The sequence below is a fragment of the Lepus europaeus genome, chromosome 18 (assembly GCF_033115175.1).
Source record: "Lepus europaeus isolate LE1 chromosome 18, mLepTim1.pri, whole genome shotgun sequence".
In the NCBI taxonomy this organism is placed as follows: domain Eukaryota; kingdom Metazoa; phylum Chordata; class Mammalia; order Lagomorpha; family Leporidae; genus Lepus; species Lepus europaeus.
Window position 1 is genome coordinate 19,075,809 of NC_084844.1, and position 24,908 is coordinate 19,100,716.

Consider the following 24,908-nt stretch of genomic DNA (forward strand, 5'->3'; position numbering starts at 1 on the left):
ATCTTCCACTCCTCTCCCAGGCTCATCAGCAGGGAGCTGGATTGGAAGTGGGATGCAGGCACTGCAGATGGCAGCTTAACTGGCTTCGTCACAGCACCGGCCCTGTGGCTTGGGTTCTTAATGATCAAATCTGAGCCAGCCCTGACTCTTCCCCAGGGTGGCCTGGCCCCCTGGCCCAGCTTTGGATCAGGACAGCCTGTGGCTTCCAGCAGAGCTGCACGTGGACTAGACAATGGAGGCTGCCATGGTGATGAGAGAAGGAATCCAGATCACCAGCTCTCATCCAAGGTATGGAGTCCCTCGGGCCAGCTTCTGAGCGAGGGAGACAAACCTCCAACCCCTGCGGACAGGGAGCGCAGGTGCAGCTCCTCCTGCAGACCCGGATACAGGAGTTCCCGGAGCCCTGAGTGAGGTCAGTTCCAGCTGAAGGAAGATCACAGAGCTCAAAGATGGAGAATAACAGCCCCATCTCTTAGGAAAATGGCACAGTCTTATCTATGGCGCAATCTACACCCCAACACCATCCCAAGCACTAGGCCCCTCCCCTGCCATTGCCCAACCACCGGTGTCAGCCCCACCCCCATCCTAATGGCATTCACTGCTCCTACTTCCCTGCCAGCTCCCTGGCAAAGTTTTAAAAGCACCTGTTCCTGAACACGTGGCTCTCTTTCTTCTATCTCTCTCTGTTTTTTTTTTTTTGTTTGTTTGTTTTTGTTTGTTTGTTTTGTTTTGTTTTGTTTTGTTTTTTGATAGGCAGAGTTAGACAGTGAGAGAGACAGAGACAGGGAGAAAGGTCAGCCGGCGCTGTGGCTCAACAGGCTAATCCTCCACCTGCAGCACCAGCACACCGGGTTCTAGTCCCGGTCGTGGCACCGGATTCTGTCCCGGTTGCCCCTCTTCCAGGCCAGCTATGGCCCGGGAGTGCAGTGGAGGATGGCCCAAGTCCTTGGGCCCTGCACCCCATGGGATACCAGGAGAAGCACCTGGCTCCTGCCTTCAGATCAATGCAGTGTGCCTGCCGCAGCGCGCCAGCCGCGGCGGCCATTGGAGGGTGAACCAATGGCAAAACCAACGGCAAAAGGAAGACCTTTCTCTCTGTCTCTCTCACTGTCCACTCTGCCTGTCAAAAATTTAAAAAAAAAGAGAGAGAGAAAGGTCTTCCTTCCATTGGTACACCCTCCAAGTGGCCACTATGGCCAGTGTGCGCTGCCCCGGGATCCGAAGCCAGGAGCCAGGTGCTTCTCCTGGTCTCCTATGCAGGTGCAGGGCCCAAGCACTTGGGCCATCCTCCACTGCACTCCTGGGCCACAGCAGAGAGCTGGCCTGGAAGAGGGGCAACCGGGACAGAATCCGGCGCCCCGACCGGGACTAGAACCTGGGGTGCCAGAGCCGCAGGTGGAGGATTAGCCTAGTGAGCCGTGGCGCCAGCCTCTTCTGTCTCTTGATCTCTCTCCCTCTCTCTCTCTTTTCCTTCTTTGCCCCTTCCCTCCACTCTCAGGTTTCCCCTAGTTAACCCTTACTCTCGTGTTCGGTGTGGCCTTACACCATCCACACAAAAGCTTGCAGCTTCTGATTTAACCATTTGTAAATATTTTATTTATTTGAGAAGCAGAGTCAGAGAGAGAAAGAGAGAGGTCTTCCATCCACTGGTTCACTCCTCCAATAGCTGCAACAGCAGGAGCTGCTCCGATCTGAAGCCAGGAGCTTCTTCTGGGTCTCCCACATGGGTGCAGGGGCCCAAGCACTTGGGCCATCTTCCACTGCTTTCCCAGGCCATGGTTTAACCATTTGTGCAGTTGTTCCGCATAAAGACCCCACAAAGGGTGGGGTGGGGGTGATATTTTTGCAGAGTAGGAAACAGGCCCAGAGGGTGGCACGTCTTCAGCTTGGAAATCCCATACTTTCTCCTCCAGCGCCTTTCTTCAAAGTTAGATGAACTTGGCATTGGCTTTCCCCACCTGATGTCCCTACCCCCTGTTAGGACCTGAATGGAGATGGGGCCGCTGGAGCAAATGAAGCACGCGGAGCTGCAACATTGCAGAGAGAGGCTGGCAGGAGGCAGGGAGGTTGTCTGTGGTTGCAGAGCTGGGAAGGACCCCCATGCTCAAGGGTCTCCCCAAATCGAGTGTCTTCTGCATCCTAGCACTGTCAGCTAGAGGGAAAGGGAAAGGCTGGGGCTCCCTGGTGGGGGGGCCCATCTTCCTTCTCTTAGTAAAAGGGTTAGCACACTCCATTCTCTGTAACCAGGTTTGGTAATGGACACTCAGATGGAAAATGAAGGAAGGGGACTGGTGTTGTGGCGCAGCAGGCTAAGCCACCACTTGTGATGCCGCAGCCCATATCTGAGTGCCATTCCGGTCCCGGCTGCTCCACTTCCTGTCCAGCTCCCTGCTAATGCACCTGGGAAGACAGCAGAGGGTGGCCCAAGTGCTTGGGCCCCTGTACCCGTGTGGGAGACCCAGATGAATTCCTAGCCCCTGGCTTCAGCCCCGGGCCAGATCTGGCTGTTGTGGCCATTTGCAGAATGAACCAGCAGTTAGAAGATCTCTGTGTGTGTGTGTGTCTTTGCCTTTGTCTATCTCCATTGCTTTTTCAAATTAGTTTTTAAAAAATAATTTTAAAATTAGGGAGGGAGGGAGGGAGCGGTCTCAGTCGCACTCTGGTTTAAGCCATAATAACATGGGCCAGTACTTCCTTATCACTCTCTGCTGCCAGACACGGTGCCAGGGCAGGGCTGCTGTCCTGCCCAAGCTCCCAGAGCTCCTGGGCGGTGGGGCCGAGACTATGAACCAGGCAGTCTGACTTCAGCATCTGTGGCCTTAACTACCATGTTGTTTCGCTTCTTAGAATTCCAGGGAGCCGAGTTCTTAATCTGGGGCTTCAGGGAATTGGAGTCCCCTGTAATTACGTGCAAAACATCACGTGCCTGTGCACGCGCTTCGTTCTGAGGCAGAATCCGTGAGCTCCGTGGCACTGTCACCGTTGTGTCCCTCTGCTCTGTCTCGGGGACCAGCTCCACCCCGCCCCGCTGCACCCCGTGCCACCCTCATCTCCAGTGCCTTACACTCCCGGGCAGACCTCACCAGCTCCTGCTGGGACTGGTGCAGTAGCCGCCTGTGTGGTCTCCCCAGCCCAAGCTCTCCTTCCTTCTCTTCATTCTTCTGACATGCAAACAGGGTCCTGGTTTTCTTTCTTTCCATTTAAGATTTATTTATGTATTTGGCCGGCGCCGTGGCTCAAGAGGCTAATCCTCCACCTTGCGGCGCTGGCACGCCGGGTTCTAGTCCTGGTCGGGGTGCCGGATTCTGTCCCGGTTGCCCCTCTTCCAGGCCAGCTCTCTGCTATGGCCTGGGAGTGCAGTGGAGGATGGCCCGAGTGCTTGGGCCTTGCACCCGCATGGGAGACCAGGAGAAGCACCTGGCTCCTGGCTTCGGATCAGCGTGGTGCGCCGGCCACAGCGGCCATTGGAGGGTGAACCAATGGCAAAAGGAAGACGTTTCTTTCTGTCTTTCTCTCACACTGTCCACTCTGCCTGTCAAAAACAATAAAAAAGATTTATTTATGTATTTGAAAGTCAGAATTACACAGAAAGAAGGAGAGGCAAGGAGAGAGAGAGAAAGGTCTTCCACCCGCCGGTTCACTCCCCAGTTGGCTGCAATGGCTGGAGCTGCACCGCTCCGAGGCCAGGAGCCAGGAGCTTCCTCTGGGTCTCCCACACAGGCGCAGGGGCCCAAGCACTTGAGCCATCTTCTACTGCTTTCCCAGGCCACAGCAGGGAGCGGGATTGGAAGTGGAGCAGCCGGGACTTGAACCTGCGCGCATATGGGATGCCGGCACTGCAGGCAGCAGCTTTACCCACTACGCCACAGCGCTGGCCCGCCTAGTTTTCCACTGTAAAAATTCCTCAGAGCCTCTCCAGTCCCTGGGGGACGACACGTAAGTCCTCAGGGCCCTCAGCATCTGCCTCTGGCCTTCTCTTGTCTCAATCAACACCGGTCCTTCTCTACTCACGCATTCTTCAAGTCCCAACTCACTTGCTGCCTCCTCCGAGGAGCCCTCCTAACTGCCCCAGGCAGACGCAGGCTTCCTTCTGCTTGCGCGTGAGGGCCGCCTCCATGACAGCGCTGCTGGATGCCCTTATTCTCTCCAGCTGCACCTCCCAGCTCCCTGCTGAGCTCTGAACTTCCTCCGGTCAAGTCTGTGGCTTTCTACCTTTGCGAAGCACAGCGTGGCCCCCTGAGGAGTCAGCAAGGGTTTGTTGCATGACTTAATGCCGTGCATCAGAAGGGAGTGTGAATGTGTCTGGGCGACTCCATGCTCACCTCCACAAATACTTCCAGTTGCCAGGTGAGAAGGCTTAGCCTCTTAGGGACAAAGGAGAGCACACAGGGAGTGTGTGTGTGTGTGTGTGTGTGCGTGTGGGGTCAAGGTGCTGTATTACTGACTGTGGAGTTAGGCAAACCTTGGTTCCTGTTTGGTTCTGCTGCTAACAGGCTGTGTGACCTTGAGTGAGTCACTTTACCTCTCTGAACCTAAGTTGCTTCACCTAAGAAAATAGATGACGGCGCCTTCCTCGCAGGATTGCCGTGAGAGCCAGTGGATTAATGCACTGCCGCGGCCAAGTGCGCGCCCGGAGCGAGCGCCCTTCCCCCTCCCTGAGCTTGCAAACATGTGCCGGAGTCGTTCCGGGAACCACAAGGCTTGCGTGTGTGTCTATTCTGGCGGATTTGCCAATGCATGTCACCCTCGTTCGTATTTTCCTCGTAGGAACCAGCCGCCGTGTGCGACTCGGTGCGGCCGTGCCTGGGTTTCCACTGACATTTGCCTTGGTGTGGACAGTGGCGTGTTTGGACAGGAAGTGGGTCCGCACACTCAGCGCGCTGGGTGCTGCCTGTGGAGCCGGCGTGGAATTCGGCTCCCGTGCTGCGGGGTGCGGGGCAGGAGGCCGTCTGTGTGCGCGGCTTTGTGTGTGCGAAGGCCTTCCGTTCTGAGCTGCTGTGTGGCCAGTGCCTGTGAGCCAGCTGTCCATTCTTGAGCTTTCTGGGCCGCCGGCCCACGGAGCAGCCACTGGCCACGTGTGCCCCTTGAGCACTGGAAATGTGGCTGGCTGGACTCAGGCACTTAAGTTTTAATTGTATTTACTTTTAATTAACTTCCAGGTAAAAAGCCGCAGGTACACGGTGGACAAACTTCCAGCATGTTCTCCACACCACGGGCGGAGTGCGCCTTCCTCTCTCTAACCACCAAACACCCATCCCTGGAGCCCCAGCCCCGCAGGGAATAGACCCCTGGAGCCCCGCCCGCGGTCCGCGTGTGTGGTGTGTGCATGCGCGTGGAGGGCCCACAGAGGAGGCCGCCCCCTCCCCCAAGTCCCCAGCGGAGCCGTGAATCAGCCTGACAATGAGGTGAGTCATTCATGAACTGCTCAGGCCGGCCCGGCAGGCGGGAAGCGAACGTCAGCCAGCCGCCCAGCTCTACCCCAGCCCCCCGGTGGGATCAGTCAACCCCACGCACTGCAGATGTTGCCGGAGAAGCTGACGCGGGCAGGCCAATCGCGGCGCCGCGGCTCGGCTCCCCAGCCCCTCCCTCTGGTTTGCAGCCCATTCATCCCCAGCCCCTCTCTCCCCTCGGGTGGCATGAGTCATCTCGGCGGCTCCCAGGGGGCCAGACCGCCGGCTTCGCCAGCCTCCTCGCCTGGCTGACCCAGCTTGGGTCCTCCTCTAAGACTGGGGGGCGCAGGGAGGCTGCCCCCTCCGTGGGGTACCCGGACTGGGCTCGGGAAGGAAGCTGACCCCTGCTCAGGGCTTAGGTTGGGGGAGGCGGCCGCAGGGCCTGGGGCAGGTGGCAGCCGGCTGCCTCCCGGGAACTGGCATCCAGCTTGCTCAGGAAGCGCGGGGACCGGGCTGCTGCCGGGGCTGCTAGGATGAGGCAAAACCGCGCCTCTGCTTTGGGGGAAATCCCACCCAGTACCTCCCCGGTGCCTCATCAGCGCAGGGACCCAGTGGCTTCTCTCCTCGGCATCTCCCTGACACCCCCTCCCCCACCCCAGCGTCAATCAACCTTCTCTTTCTGGATTAAACATTACCTGAGGGTCTGCTTGGATAACTGGATCCCCTGGCAATGTCCCTCACTGGGTCAGGAAATACCCCCCAAAGCCTTAGAAATGCACAGAACCTCTGACCAAGCAGGTCCACTTGGAAGAATCGGTCCTAAGAAAATAATAAACCATGTGTGCCAAGATTCCACTGTGAGAGTGCGGCTGGGGCCGGCGTTTGGCCTGTGGGTGAGATGCCTGCATCCCACGCCGCGGTGCCTTGGTTTCATGGACAGCTCCTGACTCCAGCTGCCTGCTAATGCAGACCCCGGGAGGCGGCAGCGGTAGCTCAAGTAGCTGGGTCCTTTACTCTCACACGGGAGACCCGGACTGAGTTCCTAGCTCCCTGTTGTGGCCTGGCCCAGCCCTGGCTGTTGCACACATTTAGGGAGTAAACCAGTGGATGACTGCGCTCTTTCTCTCTCCCATCTCAAATAAATAAAAAATAAATAAAAATAAAAAGCTAATGTGCATTGGTGGCCGGCGTTATGGCGTAGTGGGTTACGCTGCCACCTGCAACGTTGGCATCCCATATGGGCACCAGCTCAAGTCCCGGCGGCTCCATTTCCAATCCAGTTCCCTGCTAACGTGCCTGGAAAAGCAGCAGAAGATGGTCCAATTCCCTGGGCCCTTGCAACCGTGCAAGAGACCCTGATGAAGCTCCTGGCTCCTGACTTTGGCCTGGCCCAGCCATGACTGTTGCGGCCATTTGGGGAGTGAACCAGCAGATGGAAGAACTCCCTCTGTCTCTCCTTCTGCCTGTCAGTCTGCCTTTCAAATAAATAAATAAGTAAATCTTTTTAAAATGTTCTTTAAGAATGTTCCTCATACAGCATTAGTTAAAACTGTGAAATCCTGGAATCAACACACATGTCCATCGGTGTGCAACGGAACAAAGACACTACAGTGAAACAACACAATGGAATACTAGGCAACCACGAACAATGGATGGATTTGATACTATGGGAATACTTCCATGATGTATGACATCAGAAGTCAGAGGTGCTGTGACCCACGTGCCTGGGCGCCTGGGATCCAGTCCTGCCTCTGCTTTTCATCCGGCTTCCTGCTGTTGCTCACCCTGGGAGGTAGCAGATGCTGCTGAAGTACATGGGACCCTGCTGCCCACCTGAGAGACCCTCATGCAGCTCCTGGCTCCCGGCTTTGGCTTGGCCCAGCACTGACTGTTACAGGCATTTGGAGAGTGAACCAGTGGACAGCAGATCGGTTTCATGTGCTTTCTCGCTCGTTCTCTCTCCCTTGCTCTGCCATTCAAATAAGTAAAAATAAACTTAAAAAAATAGGGGCCAGCGTTGTGACATAGTGAGTAAAGCTGCCACCTGTGATACCAGTAGCCCACATGGGCACTGGTTCAAGTCCTGGCTGCTCCTCTTCCAATCCAGCTCCCTGCTAATGCACCTGGGAAAAGCAGTGGAAGATGGCCAAGTGCTTGGCCCCCTGCACCATGTGGGAGACCTGGAAGAGCTGGTGGCTCCTGTTTCAGCCTGGTTCAGCCATGACTGTTGCGGCCATCTGGGGAGTGAACCAGCAGATGGAAGATCTCTCTCTCTCTCTCTCTCTCTTTCTGTAGCTAAGTTTCAAATAAATAAAATCATATTTATTTATTTTAAGATTTATTTGAAAGTCAGAGTTACACAGAGAAGGAGAGGCAGAGAGAGAGAGAGAGAGAGAGAGAGAGAGAGAGGTCTTCTATCTGCTGGTTCACTCCCCAGATGGCCACAATGGCCGGAGCTGTGCCGACCCGAATCCAGGGGAGCCAGGAGCTTCTTCTAGGTCTCATTTTTAAAAATAAGATTTAAGATATAATGTACAGTTCAATTAAAAAAAAAAAAAAGCTGAGCAGAGGAGCTGCGTTGTGGTGCAGCAAGTTAAGCCACTGCTTGGGATTCCCACATCCAATACTGGTGTGCCAGTTTGAGTCCCATCACCTCTGCTTCTGATCCCACTTCCAGTTAATGCATCTGGGAAGTAGTGGATGATGGTCCAAGTGCTTGGACCCTGGCAACCCAAATGAGAGACCTGGATGGAGTTCCAGGCTCCTGGCTTTGGACCGAGGCATTTGGGGAGTGGACTAAAGAATGGAAGTGCTCGCTCTTTCTCTCTCTCTTCTCTGTCAGTCTGCCTTTTAAATAAACAAAACTTTAAAAGATGAGAGGGTGGGTGTTGTGGCATAGCAGTTGAGCTATTGCTTGGGACACCCATGTTCCATATCAAAGTACCTTATTCAAGTCCCGGCTACTCCACTTTCTATTCCAGCTTCCTGCGATTGTGCCTGGGAGGCAGTAGCAGATAATGGCAAGAACTTGGGTTCTTGCCACTCACTTGGGAGACCTGGATGAAGTTCTGAAAAGCAGAGTGACGGAGAGACAGAGAGACAAAGAGGAAAACACACACACACATACACATAAAACACACACACACACACAGATCTTTCATCTGCTGGCTCACTACCCAGATGACCCCAATAGCCAGGTCTAGACTGAAACCTGCCTCTTCTCCATCTGGGTCTCCGGTGTAGGTGACAGGGGCCCAAGTAATTGGGCCATTTTCTGCTGCTTTCCCAAGATGCATTAGCAGGGAACTGGATTGGAGATGGAGTGGCCAGGACTTGAACCAGCATTCATATGGGAGGCTGGCATTGCAGGCAGCAGCTTAACCTGCTGTGCCACAGTGCTGGCCCCTAAATATATAAATCTCCAAAAATAAATGAGCAGAGCAAAAAGATTAGAAAAGTATTTCCTTAATTGCTAACGGTTGCTCCTGCTGCATTATGCAGTTAGGAGTGATTTTATTTTCCTCTTTGTACATTTCTGATCCTTCCCACCTCAAGCTTCTACAATGAGAGATCATGACTCTTTACAGCAGAAAAAATAATTAACATATTAAGTGTTTTAAAAAGCCATTTGCGGGGGTGCTAACAGGAATTAACTGTAAATGGGTATTTTATTGTAGTGATAAAAATGTTCTACAACTGGGTTGTGGTGATGGTTGTACAACTTGGTAAATGTATTAAAAACTATTGAATTGTATACTTAAAACGGGCCAATTTTATTTTATATGAATTATACTTGGGTAAAATTATTTAAACAAATTTTTAACAGAAGCCATTTGCTGGGCTTTCTGCCACAGAGATCAACCTGCTGCGCTTCTAGAAGGCATGAGACAAACCCAAGCAGGCGAATCTATGGAGCCTGCGAGGGAGGGGGGAAGCACAGGTGCAGAGTGGGGGGGGGGCGGAGGTCATTTCCAGTGTGGAAGGTGACACGGGGTTCTGTGAGTGCTAGGGGTGGGTGCAGGGGAGATTAGGGTGGTGGGAGTGGGGCTTAGCTTTGGACCATGCCCCTGCCAGCCCTTCACATTGGTACCACGTCACCCCCCCACCAACCCGGTGAGGAGGCTGTCACTGTTGTCCCAGAGACTCAAGCGAGCTCCAAGCTGGTACGTGGCAGAATCTTGGTGCAGCCACAGTCTTCACCCTCTTGTTGGGGCGCTTTCTTCACAAAGGCAGTGGAATCTAGTGATTAACCCTGTGGCCAAGGGGCCAGCGCTGTGGTGTAATGGGTTAAACCTTTGCCTGCGGCGCCAGCATCCCATATGGATGCCCGTTCGAGTCCTGGCTGCTCCACTTCTGATCCAGCTCTCTGCTATGGCCTAGGATAGCAGCAGAAGATGGCCAAGGTCTTTGGGCTCCTGCACCTGTGTGGGAGACCTGGAGGAGGCTCCTGGCTCCTGGCTTTAGATCAGCGCAGCTCCGGCCGTTGCGGCCATCTGGGGAGTGAACCTGCAGATGGATGATCTCTCTCTCTCTTTGCCTCTGACTCTTGACAATGGCCAGAGCTGTGCTGATCCGAAGCCAGGAGCTTCTTCCAGGTCTCCCACATGGGTGCAGGGGCCCAAGGACTTGGGCCATCTTCCATTGCTTTCCTACGCCATAGCAGGGAGCTGGATCGGAAGTGGAGCAGCCGGGACTCAAACCAGCATCCATACAGGATGGCGGCACTGCCGGCTTTACCCGCTGTAGCACAGCACCAGCCCCATAGGCTTCCTTCTTAGCCATCCCCTTGGACCTCTGCTCTTCTTGCTGTTCGAGGGGGGAGAAGGCTGCACGCCGGCCACTCCCAGGCCTTCTGGTCACCTGCTGTCCTTTAGCAGGTAGCTGAACTGCAGAGGACGGCTCTGATGTGTGAGACCTGCAGACCAGGAGATGGGCAGTTTTTATCTGCTCTCATGCTTGCTCTCTCCCTCCCTCTCTCTCACACACACACATACACACACGCTCACACACATATACAATGGTTTGTTTTCTTTTTTCTAGATGCCATGACAGACACTGGCAGCTGCCCCCAGAATAGTCTTTATTTTTAAACAAATTCACAGCTTGTTCTGGGAGAACCATGGTGCTGGTTTCCCCCAGGCTTGCCACTGCTGAGTGGCAGGAGCGTGACCCAATCTCTAGAGCAGCAGGGAGAAAGTAGGAGGGCTGGGGGAGGGACGGATAGAATCAAGGGCTAGGTAAGGCTCTCAGGTAAGAGTGACTGGGGCGCTAGCCAATAGCCAGGTCCTCCTTGTCTGTGCTTGTTTTGACCTGCAGTTCCAAGATACAGTTAGCTGGTAGAGCTGGAAAAATCTTCAGAAGTCATCTGCCCCTTTTCCAGATGAACACACTGAGGCCCAGCGAGATGATAGCTTGGCTAAGGCTCCTGTCTGCTGCTCTTTTCCCAAATAGCTCGGAGTCAAGCATGACTGCTCTGCTGGCCGCTGGTCTGAAACTCGCTCTGAGCCTCAAGCTCAGAGAGGGCCTGGGGGTGCGGAGGAAGGACGCGTTCTTCTTCCCTTCCTTCTCAGCTTCATCTCCTTGGAGCAGCCGCCGACGGCTCTGGCTGGAAGGAAGGGAATCCAGTCCAACCCTCTCGTCATACCCAGAGGGAGCTAGGAGCCCCGAGAGGAAGCCCCTTGTCCGGGGTCCCACAGGGAGGCGTGGGCCAGAGCCAGGCATCCCGGGGCAGTTTTCATCACATTCTGCATATCTCATTCCCGCTGTTGCTTTGGACCTGGGAGTGCACAGATCATCCGCCCTGCATTAAGCTCACTTCTGGTTCCCAAGTTCATTGGAAAGAGCCTAAGGGCGGGACTGGGTGTGAGCGACCTTAAGAAATGAAGGCCCAACTTTGAAGCCGGGTGCTGGGGTGGACGTTGTCACATCAGCCATCATATCTAATTTGTCATTCACTGAGCATTGGAGGACAGAAGTTCAAGTCCTGCTTCCCAGAAAAGGAGACCGAGGTCCTCAGGGGAACTGACTCATCCCCAGTGCACAGGGATGGAGCTGTCCAGACCCGGGTTTCCTCACCTCCCTACCTGTTTCCTCCTCCTCCTCTCCCCCCACCCTCCTCTACCCTCCTCCTCCTCTCCTTTTCTTTGCAGTCCCTACAGTACACAGCATTGTACCGGCCTCATAACATGCTCAATACATTCTTGCTGAATGGGATAAGTACAAGACGCCTTTGTGTACCAGGTGCCTGTAGTGATTGATAGACACTTTAAAGGGAGCACATTGTCTTTGATAAATATCAAATACATGCTTATGCTTTTTGCCTGGGTTTATCAGCTCAGCTCCTCCTGGGCTATATTATTTCCTGCCAGAGGCCATATTTAGGCAGAACTGGACTAGTCCCACTCTGTGGAGGCAAAGCCAGGCCCCAACATGCACTAGAACTGTGGCCTGGGTGCTCTGGCCAGGGCCTCCCTGGAGTCTCTCGAATCCTGCCCATGGATCTGAAGATTTCCACCCAGGAGAGGCTGTGGGTGAGAGGCTGGCATGGAGGGCATAACTGAAGTGTGTCCCCTGTGTGTCCCCCAGGCTTTGCCAACCTTAGAAGGCACAGACCCAGGCTGAGTAAGAGGGGGTGGGGAGGAGGTGGGTGCTTGCCGGCGGCCCGACAGTGACCAGGGAGCAGGAGGGAGGCTGCTCTGTCTCCTTCCCCGAGGCCTGCTCAGCACTTTCTCCAGCCTGTCTCAGAGTGCCTGGCTGTGTGGCTCACCACTCCCCATTCCTCTTCCAACCCCTTTCAAAGTCCAGTCCCGGAGCTACCTGCCAGGCTGTAGGTTAAATGGCTGATTTTCTTCTGAGATTTATTTCCTGCTACCAAAGGCCAAATTCACCACGGGTTCCCAAGGTCAGAAGCTCCCCAAGCAGCTACCAGATCCCCTCTGCAGGCTCACTCGACATCAGGCACCTGGGGTAGGGGTTAAGGAGATGGTCCCTCAACTCCTGTTTCCATGGTGATGGGCCCTACCCCAGGGACACAGAGACAGTTCTCTTTGTAAGGAACTTTAAGCTCCTTAAACCAGAAGCATCCCTACAGCCCCACACCTGCTGCAGGTGCTCGAGAATCATATGGTAGAGTGAATGAATTATTTAGCCCTCACTTACCTGAGAAGGGAAAATCGGAAGGCTCATCCGGATCCCATATGGTAAATTCTGAGGACTTCCGGGGCATTGGGCCCCTGGGGGACGGAGATGGTAATCTCAGAGACCTTCAGACAAAGGCCTGGAGTTCTGGGCTGGGGAGCCCAGCTCTACCTGACCATGGTGGTTGTATCTGGAGAGCCCAGAGACATGGGTGTGAACCCCAGTTCTTGCTTGCATGGACTCTGTAACTCTGGGCAATTATTTAACTTCTCTGAGCCAATTGATACTGATGGATATTTAGGTTGTTTCCAACATTGCCTGTCAGTCGCCTCCCTTCTATGCTGATTTCCTTAGAATACATTTTTCGTAGTGGAATTGCTGAGCCATCAACAAACTAAGATTAATCACACACACTCACACCGGGTCCCATGGGGAGCTGTAGGGATGATGGCGCTCAAGCCAGGGACCAGGAGTCTTTCTGGCCGCTGCTCGGTTCTTTGCAAGGCCTGGGAACCTCACTCCCATACCCTGGCCGTTCCCAGGCGTATCTTCGCCTAGAGCCGATGCGGTGTGCGCGGTCAGAGCTCCGAGACCAGTCTGAGCCCCCAGCAGGGGCTTCTGCCACCTTCCCAGCCCCTGGGAGTCCACTCCAGTTCTCCTCCCCCACCACGGGAGCGCGTGTTAGGGAGCAGCTTGGGCAGGCAACGATTGCACCATCCGAGGTTTGAAAAGGAAGTCGGGTTAGCGCCGGGGGAAAGCCGTAAGTCCCCGAGGCCGAGCTCCAGCACCCAGCCCCGCCCCTCTAGCGCCCCTGGCACCGCCACTCCGGAGGCTCAGAGCCCATCTCTTCCACCCCCCTCCCCATCCCAACTCTTTCCTGGGTCCTGGCCCTTTAACTAGCTGTCACGGTGGCGCTGCTGGCCCCGCCTGGCGGGGAGGGCGGGGAGGGAGGGGAGGGGTTGGTGGTGGCTGAAGGTGGGGGGGGGGTCTGGGTCTATTTTTAGCTCCGGGTCGAGTCACGTGACGGGAGTGACGTCTCCGAATGTTGTTGTTGGTGGCGGCGGCGAGCGGAGCCGGAGGAGCCGCCGCAAAGATGGAGGAGCCGTCGAAGAGGCGCTGCCGCTGCTGCCGCCGCCGCTGCTGCCGCCGCCGCCCGCGAAGCCGGAGCTCGAGCCGCAGCGGGTGAGCGCGCCGCCCCGGCCCCGATTCCGTCTCCCCCGGCCCGCGGGACGCGAGGCGGCGCCCTCTCCTCCTGCCGTGGCTGCCCGCGGGCTCCCCACACGCGCGACGCGCTCCGCGCCCCCTGCCTTCCTCCCCGCGCCCCCCCGGGAGCAGCGCCCGCCGCGCCGCCGGGCCTCCGGGTTGCTGCGCGCGCCCCTCCCCGCCCCTCCCGTGCAGGGGTGCCCTCCTTGCAGGTAAGGGAGGGGCCCGCCCTCCCGCGGCCCGCGCCCCCGAGTGGCCCGGAGAGCGGCCGGGGTGTCTGCTTGCCTGTCTGGCGAGGCACGTTGCGCTGCGGGGCGGTTTGAGCCCTGCACTGGCTTCCCTGCAGACCCCTCCTCCCTGGACACCCTTCCTTGGCACTTTGAGCTGAGGGGCGCTGCCCACCCGCAGCGCTTCTCCCCGTGGCTAAGAACGCATTCTCGATTTTCTGCCCTTGACTTTGCTGCGTGAGGAGGGGGACTGCGGAGCCCACCTTACTTTTCTCTCCCCCTGTTCTCACCCCGTGGTCGGTGAGGCGTTCCTGCGTTAGTTTCCACCCTCTTCTCCTGTCTGACGCCCCGGAGCTGGGGAGAGACAGCTAGGAAATGAAATGGAGCTCCCCCACCCCACCTCCGGGCTTTTTGTCTGGGCCGGGTGCCCCCCGTTTGACATCCTGGGTCTGTGTGGCGTGGAGGCTGGGCACAGCCAGTGCCTTGTTAACTTGGGGGAGTCAGCTTCACTACCCGGTCCATCCCTGGGGTCCCGGGGAAGGTGAGAACTGGCTTGGTGATGGGGAATTAACCTGGGAGTCTCAGGGGCAGGCCGGGGTGGTGGGTGCTTCATCTGGGGGAGGAGGTGATCACCTTTGGCCTTCTGAGATGAGGTGTGTCCCTACGAAGAAAGGGTGCTAACTACAGTTGTCTCTGGGAAGGGGGTGCAAAAGGGACCCACTGTTCTGACAGTGACCACTGGGCTTCTGGGACCTGCAGTTAGCTTGGGAGCTGAGGGAGCGGGTGGTGGTGGTGGTCGTGGCAGCGGTGGTCTTGGGGTTCAGGGTCCAACCAGGAGGGGAGGACCGTGCCAGAGCAGAGGAACAAAAGGAGGCAGGGGAGGGGAGATCAAGAAGTCTTGGCCAGAGGGACCCCTGGCTGGGCTGCCTTGCAGGATTGGAACCTGGGGCAGGGTCCTGCCCTGGGCCTCCTCTTGGTTCTGAGGGTGAAGGGAGAGAGGGCCTGCAGCACGCCGGGTCTCAAGCACCAGGGCCCCTGAGCCAGCACTGGCTGTGGGATGCTGGCTTGGGCTGGGCCGGGGATGGTGAGTGAGCCATGTTGGGGCTGCCTGTTTGTTCATTCCGGTCTTCCCTCCTTCCTCTCCCTGAGCTGAGGGAGAGCTTGGTTTGCCTCCTCTGCTTTCCTTGAACCTTCTCTTTGCCCTCTCTTTCCACTTGGGCCTGGAACTGGGCTAAGTCTTAGGAGGCAGGTCGGGGTCCCTGAGAGGCGTGGGCCCCCAGTGCGTCCACCCTGTCCTGGCAGTGTGTGTGAGCTGTGGGGGGGGGGGGGTGTGCAGGTGCAGTTTCCTCCAGGGACAGGCAGGAACTGTTGGCTCTGTGCCAGCCTCCCCTTCTGCCCCAGTCCACCCTCCCACCCCTTCTGGGTCACGGAATTTGGAGGGGGCAGCAGTGTCCCTGGCCCCACCCACCCCAACTAGCTGCGGAGACAAAGGTTTGCTTTCCCTTCCCTAGGGGGTGGCATCTTGGAAATGGGGCCTGGGCCTGGAGGGGAGGAGGGTCATTTGTGTTCTTCATGGCGGGGAGGGGGGATCAGCTCTAGGAGCTGGGGGTAGTGCAGTCGGTGCTGAAGTACCAGCTGCTCTTTAATAATTAATTCTTCCTACTCACATCCCTTTCAGGAGGGATGTCTGGAACGCGGCATCAGGCTCAGCCAGCTTGCTAGAGGACGCACTCCTGCTGGGGGGGTGCGGGAGAGACAGCGAGGGGGGCGGTTCTTGGCATTTTTGGAGCACTGTGGCTGCTCATGAATGAAAACCTGAAGCAGCCCGTGAGGGGCCTATTGTAGCCGACTTGGGCTAATTCAACTTTCTCTGCCTTTCTTCTCCCCCACCCCGGCTCACCCCAGCCCCAGCCCCAGCCCTTTCTTGAATAGGGACCCTGTCTGATCCTGCTGGTGAGGGGCTATCATTCTGCCTGAGGTTTTAGGGCAAACAGACCCCTCTCCTGCCCTCTGCCTCCCCCTCCTCCCTTGCTCCCCTCTCACCCCCCCCCTTTTTTTTTTTTTCTAGAAATAGCAGCCTCCTCCATCTGGCTTGTGCAGATGCCTGGAGCTGCGTCTGAGCAGACAAACAGAAATGGGCCGATTGCAAAAATGAATTTGTCAGCCCGGAGCCTTTTTTCCTCCTCTGATGTCCTTCCCTTCTCCCTGATTTTGGGCCTGGGCAGCCAAGTCAGTTCCCCTGCATAGCTCCGTGGGCAGTGGAAGCTCCTGGAGGCTGGGGCCACAATCGGAGGGGCCAAGGTACCTGTCCTCAGTGTCTGTGTGGGGTATCTGGGCTCCATAGCTTTTGGGCAAAGTTGTTGGAGCAAGCGAAGCAATCTGCAGCTCTCCAGCTTGGTTTAGACGGCTCGCTCCCGCTGCTGGGGCCCGGGAGCGCAGGACCTGGGCCTGCCTCTAGTGAGGCGCCGGCTGGTGTGTTGGGAGCGGGTGGTACAGTGGTAGTGGAGTCCAGGGTCCAGCGCGGCCCTCCGCGGGACACCTGACTTGGAGGGAATTGTTGGAAAGCCAGCATCCGGTGGGGCAGCATTTTGAGAAGGGGAGTTTGGATCCTGGAGTTACTGGATGGGGGTCTGTGAGGAGGAAAGAGTTGAGGGGGGTGGGAGGGGCAGGGCCCTGGCGGGGGGTCTGCCCACTCTGGGTGTCAGGGAAGCCGGCTGCCCTCGGGGTCGGCCTCAGCCTCACTGTCCGCCAGGACCCGCCAGGACCCTCATAGCTCCGCAGTCAGCAAGTTTCTCTGGCCGAGACGGGAACAAAGAGCTCAGGTTTTAAACATCAGGCTGCCCTTTTTCCCCCTTCGTGCCCCACCCTAGACAAGAATCTCTGCCTGTCCTGATCGGGCCGGCCTTGAAGGCTGCTTTGTTTGCAGGGAGGCCGCGCCGGCCGGTGGCTCTTGTTCTCCGGGGAGACTTGGTGGGGGTGTTGTTGGCAGACTTGCTACCGGTGGCTGGGGCCCCAAGGGTCCCCGCGAATCCCGCAGGGTGGGGAGAAGAGCATAGCAAGTCCTGGGCCCACTGCGAGCTCCAGGAACTGCTCCTGGCTCTCCTCCCCAGCAGGTGAGGGTGAGGGTCTACACCTTCCCACCCAGAGAGAGGGTGGGTGGACGAGGCGCCTGCGGGCTGGGGGCTGAGCTGCGCTGGGCTCTGCCCCTTCTGAGCACCCTGCCACGGCGGTACCTCCCACCCAGGGAGCTGGGCTGGCTTCCTTGGGCTGCTGGGAATCGTGGGAATTTCTGAACCTGTGTTCCCCAGCCCACGGGAAAGGGTGTGAGCAGGACTGGGCGCCAGCGCTGGTGTGGGCACGGGCAGAGCTGCCTGCCCACGCGGGCCCTGCCAGCGCATCAGCCCCACCTGCTACATTCCTGAGCTCAGCCCCAACCCTGCACAGTCTCTTTTGTCCTGCTCCACACCTGTGCCTGTCCAGATCGAGGCAGCCCCTACAGCTCTGCCCCTCCTATCCGAGTGCCCCTTCCTCCAGCCATAGAGCCTCAGCCCTGTGGGTGAGGGCAGAGGGCGGTGAGCCAGGGACCTTCAGGTCGTGTGTGTGTGTGTGTGTGTGTGTCTGTCTGTCTGTCTATCATGACTCTCTTGGCTCTGCATGGACCCCCACCCTCGCAAACCCTGGTTGAGAGGTCATGGCTCACTGGGAATTAATCGTGCCAGGAGGTAGTGCTGAGTGCCTGTTCCAGGCGTGGGGAGCAGAGTTAGGGCTTAAACCTCAGGCAGCTCTGAGCCTCCTCCGAGCCTTCCCTGCCACCGGTATTGGAGGGCCTGCCTTCATCTGGAAGCAAATGAATGAGATCATGTCTGGGTGGATCTGGGCTGTTCAGGGATGGGCCCAGGTGGGTGCACACACAGTGTCTGAGGCTTGAGGACTGGCCGGGCTGGGGCGGGGGAGGGCTGCAGGAGAGGGCGAGCCCATGGCTCTGTCCTAGACTCTGTTGTTCCTATGTTGACCTCATGCACTGCTGGGCTTTTGGGTGCCTTTGTTTCAAGTGGGAAAAAAAGTCCCTTGTCCTGGGTGGTGGGGAGAGGCTTAGGAAGTGTCAAGCCATGACTTAAGTCGCAGGCTGGATTTCATGCCTGTGGAGACCGGACCTTGCACAGAGCACAGAGCCCTGGGCTTGGGCCCTGGACCCTGCAGGCCGGGACTGCTGGATCCTCAATGTCTCTGACTTTCCCAGTTCCTGGGAACAAACCCTGTGCCCTGAGCCAGTGTTGAATGGGGGTGGTTGGGGGTGGAGTGGGGAGGGACCAAGGCAGGGTCTGGCGGCACAAAGGTCAGGACGTCGGGAGAAGAGGGCTCTGGCCAGCTCAGGCTGCTGGGGCTGGGATCCCCTGCCTGCTTCCAGGACCTCCACGTGAGCCCTGTGGCTGCCACGCCAGGGAGGGCCATTGGAAACCTCCCTGCACTTTGGCCTTCAGTGCACCCTGGTCCCGTGTCGGGCTCCCTTGGGAGTCTGTCAGATCTCCCCGCCTGACCACGAACGCTCTCACTTGAAAAGGAGTTTGTTTGGGTGTGGCCACCATGGCCATTTCCTATTGGGCACCAGAGGCTTCTGCAGTTGGGAAGCTGCTTCTGCTCATTCCGGGGGCAGGTGTCCTCCCGCGCGGCCCCCGGTGTACGCTGCCGCGCTCCAAGGTCTCCTTCAACTCTCAGCTTCCTGAGTTGGGGGCCTCTAACCCTGCTCCGTCTCTCCCCAGGGTTGCCGTTCTGAGTGCCTGACTGCCTCGCCCCGAAGGATGGCCTCGGATGGGCATTAGAGGCACGGCGGCCCCGGGCTCCCGTCCCGTCCATCTGTCTGTTATCGTCTGTCTCTCTTGACATCACCGCAGCTCCACCCCCTCCCGTCCCAGCCCCCAGCGCCAGCTTCCTGCGGGCCCCAGCCGGCATGAACTCTCCCAACGAGTCGGGTAAGAGCGGGGAGGTCGGAGGAGAGCACCCTGGGGCCGCTCGGATGCAACGGGGCCATGTGGGTCTCCCGCGCAGGCCCGTGGACGCTCAGTGCTGAGCTGTCAAGGAACCAAGGGGTCAGGAGTGGAGCAGCATTGCAAGAAAAGGACGTGCCATGAGGTCACCCTGGCCGCTGAGGACCCTGGGAGGGCGTGGGTATGATTCGGCTGCGTGTCTGCCCTCAGCGTGGGGGCCCTGGGTTCCCGCTCTGCTGTGCGCTGTTAACCAAGGCAGGCCTGAGGGCACAGGCCGGGTCCCGGCTCTCTCTGGGTGGCCTGGGATGATGTTGGAGGAATTTCCACACCATGGCTGAGTGTCCAGCTTCCTTTTGGCGGTGGTGGCTTCTCTCTTGGTGAACAGTTTCTCTGTGTTCTCATTTTACTATTTTACTCCTCGTGGAGATGGGCAGGGCCCCGGGCCCTAACCTCTGCCTTTGTGTGTGGAATTGGGGTGCAAGGGGGCTGTTCACAGAGGAGCCTTGGCACTCCTCTGAGTCCAGGTGGACTGTCCCTCTTCCACTCGGGCCCAGGATATGGCTGATTCCTTTTTTTTCCTTAAGATTTATTTATTTATTTGGAAGGTAGAGATAGAGAGAGGGAAGGAGAGAGAGAGAGAGAGAGAGAGAGAGAGACCTTGCATCTACTGGTTCACTCAACAGATGGCCACAAATGGCCACCACAACCACTGTGGCTGGGCCAGGCCGAAGCCAGGAGCCAGGAGCTACTCCTGGGTTTCCCACTTAGGTACTGTGACCCAAGGACTTGGGCTATCTTTGGCTGCTTTCCCAGGTGCATTAGCAGGGAGCTGGATTGGAAGTGGATGCTGGCACTGCAGGTAGAGGCTTAACCTATGCCACAGCACCGGCCCCATGGTGGATTCCTAATTTGGGGTCTTCTGCTATGATATTTCCCGTTCTCCTCTGTTCCTGGGACCCTGCCCAGTGCTGCCACAAATAGTCTGTGGGTAGGAACCCAGGCAGCTTCATGTGAGGCTGGCTCTGGATGTGTGCCCTTGGGGATGTGTCCAAGTGGCCAGAGTGGACCCTCAGGAGTTTCCCAGGAGGGTCATGGGTCAGTGTGGTCAGTGTAATGACTGCCTTCTCTCTCGGGCTGTCTCCTTCTGCACAGTCTAAAGGGGGCAGAGTCCATCTTGCTCAACTTGAACCCTCCACAGCTCATCACATCCCCACGTCTTTTTCCATAAGGGTGGGTGGATATTTCCTGTCTAAATTTGAAGGACAGGGGCTCAGGGCCAGGGTGGGAAACCTGCCTGCAGAAAGCTATGCAGGTGGTGCCAGGGAGGCACCCGGGGCGCCCTCCACTTTGTTCCCCGTTGTCTGTCCTGCCGGGTTTGGGTTCCTGCCTGTGCCCTGGAGGCCTGGCTGTGCCAGGTGTGTTGTCCAGCTCTGGCTTTTCTCCTCTTAGGCTGGTTGAGGAAAAGGGCAGGAGAGGCCTGGAGAGTGGTCACCAGTTTGTTGCCCGTCTCAGCCGGACACTGCCCCTCGCAGGTCCAAGTGTCTGATGGCACAAGCCGTGCCAGCTGCTCCTTTCTCTGAGCTGAGAGGCTGATCCATCTGTAGACCCTGCCTCGCCCTTGGCAGGGGCCCAGCAGCTGCCCAGAGGCCTCTGTTGGTGACTCGTGATGGATGTTTCCTAGCTATGGGGTTTGATTCCTTTGCAGTGAAAGGTTCTAACCATCAACCCAGGAGAGGGGAAGTTATTGGCTGCCTTTCCAGACGCTACTGATCAGAGTCCCCCTTGCAGGTCGTCTGCCAGAGCTGGCAGGAGTGTGATGTAGCTGGAGGTGGCCCCCGGAGCGAGCGGCTGCCCTGCTGCCCAGGATGGACCGCGTAGGGCCATGGACTTGGCCCTGCCTCCTGGCTGGTTTTCCGGCAACCCCCAGCAGGGGGAGATGCTGTCTGCTTGGTGTTTGGGAGGGAGAGAAGAGAGGGGGCTGGGGTTTGGGAACCTCCTTTTAGCACTGTTGGGAGGCCTCAGAACTGGGATCCTGGCTTGAGGCTGCCCCCCTGAGGTGCTTCTCCCTGCGTTTGCCTGGGGACGGGCTCTTCCAGTTGTGGGGTTCGGGCTGCTGTGGGTCAGGGAAGCAGCCAGCCTCTGCCGTGCCCAGAGCTCGTGCTGGCTTCTGGGCTGGGGCTGCGGGTGCCCGGCGCCTGGCAGAACCCTGTGAACCATGTCCCCTGGGACTCCACGGAAGTAAAAAGAAGCCACGAATTAGAGGCAGAGCACATGGGTGTCCACTTCCCTGTGGACACCCTGCACAACACCCTAAGAAAGAGAGGTTTGGGGCCGGGGATGGAGACAGGACTGCTGCCAATGCTTGGTTCCCCCCGGGTGCCCTGGTCCTGAGCACTGCCCACCCTCGCCCTGCCTCCTGCAGCATTCGCTGTGCCTTCCCCTGGGACCAGAGCCACGGAGCTGAGCAAGGAGAGTTTTCTGTTCATCTAGTTCCTCCCCGCACAGCCCTGCTGAATGTCACGGGCAAGCTCGGCCGTGCGGGAAGAAACGCGAGCGTGGGAGCTCCATCCCTGCCCCAACAGCGACAGGTCAGCAAGAGCAGGCGCTGCTGGTGGGGGTGTCCCCTGGAGTCTGAGCTGCCCACCCTCTCTCCTCTGGGCTGGGCTGCACGAAAGCATTTGATCCGGTTTACCTCTGGCGGACAGAGGCCACGGACAGGGCTGCCTGTTTCCCCGAAGTGACACCGCTGAGCTCGGCCGCCTTTTCAGGCAGAAGGGGACTAAGGCCGTGTTTGTTTTTCTGAAACTGTTTGTTTCTGCGTGTTCTGCGCAGTGGGCTTGGAGGAGTGACAGAAGCTGCCCTGGGACCTGAGAGCTGGGCCCACGCTGGTCATCGGGTGCCACTGCCCAGAGGGGAGGGAAGAGCCAGGCAGTGGGTGTTAGCTAGTCTGGGCGGCAGCGGGCCCCGGCGTGGGAGGCGGGCTTCAAGACAACACCTGCCTGCCCAGCACCTCCCAGCACCCTCTCCACTTTCTCTTCTTCCCTTTCCCAGGAGGGAGGGCACTGAACCCTCCTTTCTGGGTGACCAAAGAAACTGGGGCATGGGCGTGGGGTGGAGCCGGGAACCTCGGCGTCCTGTCTCCCAGCCTGGGGCTCTGCTGCTGAGCCCCTGGGAGGGCCGCCAGCCAGCGCCGAGGAGGAGAAAGTGGGTCAGCGCCGGCTCGGGCAGGGGTCGGCTCGGGGGCCCCCACCTCCCTTCTCTCCTCGGATGCCCCTGGCACACGTTGTGCACCGCTGCAGCGTGGGGTCTGCTCGCCCTCCTCTCCCTGCTCCCTCGGCCCAGAGGGGTTGAGGGCTCAGAACCGGGTGACTGGAGGAGGCAGGCTCAGCAGTGAGGGGACCGGGAGAGGCCAGAGTAGGTGTTCACGTTTTTCCTGGCCCGGCTTCCAGGGAGAGGGCTCAGCCAGCACCTTGTATGGGGCCTGGCACACGTTAGCTCACAGCCGGTGCTGACCGGCTCTGGCACCACTAGACTTGGGGGGCAGACAGGCCTTTTCCTCCTGGGCCCTGGGGCACCTGGCGTCTCCTACTCCAGCACGGTGCTCTTGGGCTAGCCCTTAGCTTCCTACAAATGTAGTAGTTTATTTTCATCTACTTGAAAGGCAGAGTGACAGAGAGAGAAACAGAGATCTTCTATCCTCTGGTTCACTCCCTAAATGGCCACGACAGCCAGGACTGGGTCAGGCTGGCATCAGGAGCCATTCAGGCTTCCCATGAGTGGCAGGGGCCCAAGCACTTTAGCCATCCTCCACTGCCTCCCCGGATGCATCGAGAGGCAAAGTAGCTGGGACTCGAACTGGCACTCCGGTATGGGATGCAGGTGTCGCAAGCAGTGGCCTAACCCGCTGTGCCACACGCAGGCCCCAGCCCTTCATCTTCTGACCGTGCACAGAGCAGAACTTGCTCTCCTCCACTTGGTGAGGGCCCCGCCCCAGCCTTTAGACCCAGCACATGGGAGCCTGGGAGAGCTCAGGGAGCCAGCACTGGGCTCTTCCTCTCCTCCAGAATGAGAGTTGTGGGGTCAGAATGCAGCCTCTGAGGCAGGGGCTGGCACCCCTGCAGGCTGGGGAGGACGGGTGCCGTGGGTGCTGCGTAAGGTGCTTGGGCTGACCCCTGGGAGAGCTGGATGGGTAGGGACAGAAGGCGAGGAATCCTGAGAGCCTAAGGAGAGAGGCTTTAGCAGGAAGCGTTGGGGTTAGACATCAGGTTGACTTTGTTGCATCATCTGAATCATAGAAAAAAAGAAAGACGCTTGCCCTACTCCTGCCCCCCCCGCCCCGCCCCTCCCCGGCTTCCTCCCCTATTCCCCTTGAGAATTCTGGGAATTGCATTGAGGATTGGCTGTGCCTGACACTTCCCTTCCCACCTCCTGGGAACCTCCATGGTCCTGGGAGCTGGCTCTGGCCACCTCTGGGTGCCCGTTGATTGGGTGGGTGCTCACAGGAGTGTTTCCTAAGCGAGGGATCCTCTCCCTGGGGCTCAGGCTGCCCAGGCTCTGGGGGCTCTGCTGTCAAGTCACAGCCACCAGCGACTTCCTCTTCTCCAGAGCAGGGCTCTGCTGCCACTCTCCTGAGCCTGGGGCAGGCAGAGGGAGCCAGGACAGGGCCAGCCAGCCCTTCTGGTTGCTCCCGGCGTGGGTAGGTGGAGTCCTGGCTGGGAGCGGCCAGTGCCCACGCTCTCTGCTCTCCCTCGAGTCTACTGCCTGCCGCCCCACAGTGGGCACCTCGGTCGTCCCTTCCTTTCCCCTTGGGAAGGCCTGCTTGGCCAGGATGAGGTCAGGGCGGGGGGTGGTAAACGAGGTCCCTGGGCCCACCATGGGGTGTCCATCACAGCCCAGCCCTCGGGGGAGCACTGCTCCCCTTCATCCTTCCAGGGTCTGCTTGGCTGAGAAGCTGCAGCTCCAGACCCCCGATGGATTCCCCGCCCCCAGGTACCCCAGCAGCATAAGCATCTCGCCAGTCTAGGGCCCGGGAGAGCCTGCCCTCTGTCACCTCTGCTCTCTAGGGTAGGCCCCTCTGCCATCCCGGTCGAGGAGATGGGCCCCAGGAACCATGGCCACCGTGTCCTTGGCTGGCCAGCTTCTCCCAGGCTCTGACAGGAGGGTGAGGTCATTCAGTCCAGAGACAGGTGTCCCTGGCTCCATGCCTGGAGTAGGGGGCAAGGAGGGGCCAGGAGAGGGCTCCAAAATAGCAACTGTGACATCAGGAAGGGGGAGGGGGATAGAGACCCAGGAATAACCGGGCTATTAAAAGGCTCCAGTGAGGTCAGGAGGCCAAGTGGGATCTCTACACTAGTGGGAGGTGTAAGCTGGGGAGGTGAGGCAGGCCAGCAGTGGCGAGGGCAGGCCCATGGCCCCAGGTCCCAGCAGGGTCCAAGTAACAGGGGCTGCATTGCCAGCCCGAGGCTGGTTGAGGGGGACTCTCACTCTTCCTGGAGGGCTCCAACCTCAAATCATTTCCTCCTTGGGCGTGGGGATCATCGGACCTGTTCCGGGAAACTCAGGGCCAGCTACATGCATTAACTTGCATGGGAGACAGTGCAGTGTGGTGGTTAGAGCTCAGCTTTGCACTCCGGATGTCCCAGCCCTCTGTGTAAGCAGCTGTGTGACCTAGGATGAGTGACTTCATTGCTCTGGGCCTCGGTTTCCCTACCTGTACCTCACTCCCGAGGTCATCATGCAGGATAAATTAGGTGATGTGTATGATGCTCGCAGCATCACACGGGGCGTGCTGCCAGGGAAGCGCTTCCTGTGCTCTGAGAACCGGCAGCTGCTGTCTGGTCCCCGGTCCCCTTTCCTGGCCTGGACTGAGGCCTGCCCAATACGAGGCTCCCTGCCCCCTGGGAAGCAGCCCCTGGAGGCCAGCGCTGCAGAGAGGACGGGGGGGGGGGGGGGGGGCGCTGCCATTG

At 58.2% G+C, this 24,908-nt stretch overlaps 1 protein-coding gene across 3 annotated transcripts in view; it reads left to right on the forward strand.

The window, feature by feature from the left end:
- Window positions 1-13,537: 13,537 nt before the first annotated feature.
- HDAC5 (histone deacetylase 5) overlaps window positions 13,538-24,908 on the forward strand; it is a 35,485-nt gene continuing 24,114 nt past the window's right edge. For 2 of the 3 annotated variants that reach the window (XM_062174858.1, XM_062174859.1), the window contains exons 1-2: window positions 13,540-13,709; window positions 18,718-18,927. In XM_062174858.1, coding sequence (XP_062030842.1) covers window positions 18,906-18,927 — 22 coding nt within the window. In that variant the 5' untranslated portion in view covers window positions 13,540-13,709; window positions 18,718-18,905. Of the gene's footprint in view, window positions 13,710-18,717; window positions 18,928-24,908 lie in introns of all 3 variants that reach the window. The other variant, XM_062174856.1, reaches the window with a different exon arrangement.